This window comes from Limanda limanda, chromosome 11 (assembly GCF_963576545.1).
Source record: "Limanda limanda chromosome 11, fLimLim1.1, whole genome shotgun sequence".
Lineage (NCBI taxonomy): Eukaryota > Metazoa > Chordata > Actinopteri > Pleuronectiformes > Pleuronectidae > Limanda > Limanda limanda.
In genome coordinates this window covers 18,724,131-18,730,462 of record NC_083646.1, presented here as the reverse complement: position 1 = coordinate 18,730,462, position 6,332 = coordinate 18,724,131, and the positions used below count along the sequence as shown (strand labels likewise).

Here is a 6,332-nt window from a genome sequence, read left to right as displayed (position 1 = left end):
TAAAAAAAAAGACAGAATAATTAAAGAAAAATAATTTTCCAGTTACACTCGATATGTTTTCCAGTGTATCTAGTCAGAATATAAGTGGAAAACACGCTGGTGTGAAAGACAGTCAACATTCTTAATCATGGCAGTGAACATCCCAGGAGTGATATTGATGGTGCTCTTCTACCTGTTGGTCCTTGGGATCGGCATCTGGGCTTCTTTCAAGTCCAAGAGGGAACAGAAGAAAAGTGGAGCCAATGAGACGGAGATGACGTTACTGTTCTTCTTTGTTTAAACTGGGACAAATGACAGAGATCTACTGAACTACAAAGATTGTAATCTCACCATGTTGTGTGTCTCTTATGGTGTAAAGTGTCATGGTGAGATACAAAATCAGATATCTTAATGGTAACAGGTGAAACACATGAGGAAAAGATTTCCACGATGGAAAACAGGACAAAGACAGCAAGTATAGTGAGAGAGATACACCCAGATAAAAGATCCCCCCCCCCCCCCTCCAGAATGCTAGGAACCTGGGTGTGACACTCGACAGTCAACTCTCCTCACTGCAAACATTACTGCAGCAACCTGTTCCTATAGATTCATGTTGCACAACATCAGGAGAATACGCCCCCTTTTCACTCAGAGGGCGTCACAGGTTCTGGTCCAGGCTCTGGTGCAGGTTCTGGTCCAGGCTCTGGTCCAGGCTCTGGTCCCGGTTCTGGTCCAGGTTCTGGTCCAGGCTCTGGTCCAGGCTCTGGTCCCTGTTCTGGTCCAGGCTATGGTCATCTCACACCTAGACTACTGCCCCTCCCTCCTGGCAGGTCTACCTGCTAGTGCCATTCAAACCTCTCCATCTCATCAAGAAACCAGCAGCTCCACTGGTCTTTAACCTAAATTCACTCACACTCCTCCGCTCCCTTCACTGGTTACCAGTGGCATCAGGACAGAAAGTCTTCACATCTTCCGCCGCAAACTAAAGACACATCCCTTCAAACAACAACTTGGATAAAAACATGTAACAAATAAAAAAGTTTAGTTCTGTTGAGTTGCACTTACATGTAGCACTTTGTAGTTTGGCTTTTTTTTTAAGCTAACTAGTCACTTGATTCTTGTTGTTCTGGGTTTTCTCCCTCATGGTTGATGCACTCATTTTGAGTCGGTTTGATAAAAGCTTCAGCTCAATGATATGTAATGACGCCGTTTCGAGTGCAATATGAATGTCAGGACTTATGGATACTTGGATGACACCACAGGAGCTGTATGGAGGCATGTTGTGTTTTTATTCTGTTGGCTTTTTACATCTGGGCATCGAGGCCACATTATCTTGTGTAATAGAAGTGAGAGTTATTCAATAAAAATGAAATCATTGTAAAGAAATGTTTCTGATGGGAGAAGACAAAGTTACACACACACACACACACACACAAACACTTTGATGAGTTGCCACGACAGATAAAAGTTTAATCAAAGTTCATCAGCCTCATGTTCAGACCTGTTTGACAGGTAGCCCTGTAGCCGTGCCCTTTTTTTCCCAATGAAGGAATTCCTTTTGCCTCTTGAGGCCCTTCACTCAGTTGAAAACACGCTGGTGTGAAAGACAGTCAACATTCTTCATCATGGCAGTGAACATCCCAGGAGTGATATTGATGGTGCTCTTCTACCTGTTGGTCCTTGGGACCGGCATCTGGGCTTCTTTCAAGTCCAAGAGGGAACAGAAGAAAAGTGGAGCCAATGAGACGGAGATGACGTTACTGGGAAACCGGAGCATCAACTGGGTGGTGGGGATCTTCACCATGACAGGTGAGGACTGCTCAGCTGAAGACAACAGGATGGAAACTGTCTGTCGCAGGCATGGAGACAGAAAGATCTGGCAATTTATAAAGGCATTACTTTTACAAGGAAACATCATGAATTGTTGTTTAATATGAATAATAAAAAGCCAAATCAGATTTGACTAATAACAGTCTTGGTTGGGTGAAGTCCTACTGGTCCTATTGATCAATAATACTGAATTATGATCTAACCTTTAGCCCTGTCCAAATATCTGCTGTGTGTTGATCCATCCTGCAGCTACATGGGTTGGAGGAGGCTTCATTGTTGGCATAGCTGAGATAGTGTACACTCCGTCAATGGGACTAACCTGGGCAGCCCTGATGTTATCCGCATACAGCACATCTTTTATTCTATGTAAGTGGAAGTTGGCAATTTCCCTTCATCAATTAACCTTAAGTTGAATAAATATTTTTGTGAATTCTTGATATTATCATTCGTTTCTGTTTTTCCCCTCATTAAATCAAGGTGCCCTGGTGTTTGCTAAACCACTAAGGGAAATGAGGTGTGTCACAATGATCGACCCTTTCCACATCAAGTATGGACAAGTTCTGACAGCTGGACTGAGCCTGGCCTCAATTTTTATGGATATACTATGGTTAGCATTAACAATGATTTGTTTAGGTAAGTAAGAATAAACAGAAGCACTTTAACCTCTCCTCATATGTGTGTGTATTTAAATGTCTGTATAAAATAAATGTATTGAAGGACTATGAGTCAGTGATAATTGTTCAGTCTGTATATAAGTAGAATTCCACTGATACAAGGTGTTTAACAGGAGGTACCATGAGTGTGGTCCTGGAATTGCCCTACACTCTCTGTATCTGGATCTCTGCTGCAGTTGTCATCATCTACACTCTGCTGGGAGGTCTCTACTCTGTGGCCTACACTGATATTATTCAGCTTGTTCTTATATTCATTAGTTTGGTGAGTTGCTTTTCTTTAAGGTTTTATAAAGTGCTGCAGTCTTTTTCTAATACCTACATTCGTATTTGTCTCTGCAGTGGCTGTGTCTTCCCTTTGTTTTGATGAACCCTAACTGCTTGGACATCAGCAAGACACTGATGAACAACAGCTTACACGCTCCCTGGATTGGTGCACCAGGACTGGAGAAGACCGGGATCATGATGGATGAATTCTTGATGTTTGTAAGATGGAGTAAAACTGTGGCTGATGTCAACTGTACTTCACTAGTGTTGAGAGAAATCCTCAAGATAAAGACATATGACTCATATTTTAATTCTGTTTCATTTTCAAGGCACTGGGAAGTCTAGGATATCAGTGTTTACACCAGAGGACGTTGGCAGCTTCTTCATTAGCCACAGCTAAGTGCTCGTGCTTAGTCGCTGCTTTCGTCATACTTGTGTTTGGAATACCTCCAATACTGCTTGGGGCGGCTGCTGCATCTACAGGTACTGACAAGTGACAACTTCTACATATTAATGTAAACTGTGAAATCTAACATCCGCTTATCTGTTGTATTTAATGTTACGGAAAGAACAAAATATGTTAAATCAATGGTTAAATCACAGGAAACCAAGGAGCAACATCTTTACATAAATTGGTGAGCAGGTACAGAGCAAGGTGACCCTTTGTTTATTTGTGTACTAAACAGTGGGTTTTAAAACCAAGGTTGATCCATTACCATATAAAACAAAGTGCTGAATCACAATCCTTAGTGCAACAGAGTCTACTGTAAGAAAATAACTATTTTATTGTCCAAACATAAAAAGACCCCTGTAAAAAGACCCCAGAACTCAAGACTTTGACTCAAAAGTGGGCCGAACTGTAGTTCACAAATACCCTGTACCAACACCCCAAATGATCACTTTAAACAGACTACTTGATCACTATAACCACGTTATTTAACCAGCCTTTGAATAGGAGCGATTTTGATGACGATTTGGACGGTTGATTACTTTATCCTTGTTCACTTTATACGGTGTCCACTGTAGTGTTTTATTTTTGTCTGAATTTTCTTTGGTCTGCTCCTCAGATTGGAACCTGACGTCTTATGGTTCTCCATCTCCATATGAACGTGGGGAAGCAGCTCAAGTCCTGCCCATAACATTACAGCACCTCACCCCGTACTTCATCTCCATAATCGGAACTGGATGTGTTGCTGCTGCTGTGATGTCCTCTGCTGATTCTGCTTTGATTTCTGCTGCTTCTGTCTTCACCACCAACATATACAAGAACATCCTTAGGCCACAGGTGAGAACATTGAATTATAAGATAATCGTTAGTATCTCAAAATTCTTCACATCCTCCTCGCTACTTTTTCTCCAGGCATCAGACAGAGAGATTCAGTGGGTGATCCGAGTTGCTGTGATGGTCGCGGGTTTGGTCGGTACAACACTAACCAGCCAGGAAAACAGTGTATTACTCTACTGGATTCTTAGTGCTGAAGTGGCCTACATCATAATCTTCCCTCAACTGGTCTGCGTCCTCTTCGTCAATATCTCCAATGGTTACGGAGCTGTTATGGGCTGTGTGGTGGGATTGGTGCTCAGAGTTCTCAGTGGACTTCCATCACTCGGGCTGTCAGTTGTCCTTCACTTCCCAGGATGTGTTCTTGAGGATGGAGTTTATGTCCAGTACGCTCCAGTTAAGACCATCTCCATGCTGTCTGCCACTGCTGCCATTGTGTTGTTCTCCTATCTGACGTCTGTGCTCTTCAACAAAGGCCTGTTACCTGAGAAGTGTGACGTGTTCAAGGTGAAGGTCCAGCAAGCAGCACGAGAGCTGACACTGGTTCATGGGACCAAAGAAGACAATGAGAAAGAGACACTGGATAACACATGTCCTCAGACTGAGGCCTCAGAGCCAATGATTAGGTCAGAGTGTTAGAGTCCCTGAATATCTGTAGTTTAAATTATAAAACACACCTTGAAGTTCTATCACATCCTAAATCCCCATGGAGACCTCTGCATCCAAACACAGGGATATTAAGACAAGTGGACATAGATGGCACCAGTTCAGTGAGCACATTTGTCTACAGTTCAACAAGATTGACTTTCTTTCATTAAAATAAGATCATATTGCAGCTTTTTTCCTTCATTTGGTTCTTTGTTTAAACTGGGACAAATGACAGAGATCTACTGAACTACAAAGATTGTAATCTCACCATGTTGTGTGTCTCTTATGGTGTAAAGTGTCATGGTGAGATACAAAATCATATGTCGTAATGGTCGGATATTACTCCATAATGCTGGCATTTGAATCTGTGATGTTACAGGGCACTAAAAATTTTTTGTGTTTACACACTTTCATTTGAACCACTTCACCATAATCTTTTAATAAAGTTGATTAACTTGAATCATTGCAGCTGGTTCATTTAGAAAAGACGGGACAAAAAATCTTGACTATACTGGCTTCAAATTCTAAACCCAAACATAAAAGTCAACCTGACAAAGAGAAACACAAAGAGTGTTAAGGCAGGCGCACTCTTCTGCGTTTTCAGGGGCCCGCCAGCGCAAGAGCCCTTGCGGGCCCCATACGTGCTTATGTATCCCTTCTTACGTGCTTATGTATCCCTTCTTATGTGCTGTTGTGCAATAGGAGTAGACTTGACGTTGGCTAATTATTAATAATCATGAAATATGATTATTAAAATAAAAGATTATTTATTAAAAATAATTAAAAATGATAAGGCCATAACTTATCGTAGAGGGGCACCACCCTGGTTTCCAGGGACCAACAAATCAAGCTATAATTATCAGTCTCATAATGATAAATGTCAAATTAATAATGTCAATATTTTAATATTAACGATTACTTAACAGTGAAGGCTTCTAAGTTTGAGCACAGGCAATCATAATCCAGCTGTATTCACACACTTATGCACAAATAATCACAGACTACAGATACTTTAATTACAAAAGTATTTATTAAAAAGGGGAAATAAAGTTATAATGTTATTCAATGATTTATCATTTTAACAAGCTCCAATATTTCAAAGATAAACACAGCAGCAGCACTTATCACAAATTCAGAAAATACATGTAAAACCTGCGGTCTACCTATGTATGTCTGTCTCTGTGTGTGTGTGTCTGTGTCAAAGTGTCTCTCTGTGTATGTGTGTCTATGTGTGTGTATGTGAAATAAAGTTAGTGTTATTTAATGATTTATCATTTTAACAAACTCCCATATTTCAAAGATAACAACAGCAGCTTATCACAATTTAGAACACGCATGTAACCTCTGGTCCATCTATGTGTCTCTGTGTGTGTGTATCTGTCTGTGTCTATCAAAGTGTCTGTGTGTGTGTGTGTGTGTGTGTGTGTGTGTGGGTGTGTGTGTGTGTGTGTGTGTGTGAGAGAGCGAGAGAGAGAGAGAAAAGGAAGGGGGCGTGGCGATGACGCAGTCACATCTAAGATGGCGGCCGATCATGATTCGTGGAATCAAGGCCTAAAAATGGCGGATTGACTACAAAACAAGATGGCGGAGCCGTTATGAATTTAGAGCCAGGATGGGAGGAGAGAGAGAGAGGAGGCGTGGCAATAATAGACTCA

General features: G+C 41.4%; 1 protein-coding gene across 1 annotated transcript; it reads left to right on the top strand.

Moving 5' to 3' along the window:
* Positions 1-1,604: 1,604 nt before the first annotated feature.
* On the top strand, positions 1,605-4,668 carry LOC133014575 (high-affinity choline transporter 1-like). Its single transcript, XM_061081840.1, has 8 exons — positions 1,605-1,788; positions 2,059-2,175; positions 2,287-2,442; positions 2,597-2,745; positions 2,823-2,966; positions 3,077-3,230; positions 3,815-4,032; positions 4,108-4,668. Exons 1-8 carry the CDS (start codon positions 1,605-1,607, stop codon positions 4,666-4,668), a joined length of 1,683 nt encoding a protein of 560 aa, XP_060937823.1.
* Positions 4,669-6,332: the final 1,664 nt, after the last annotated feature.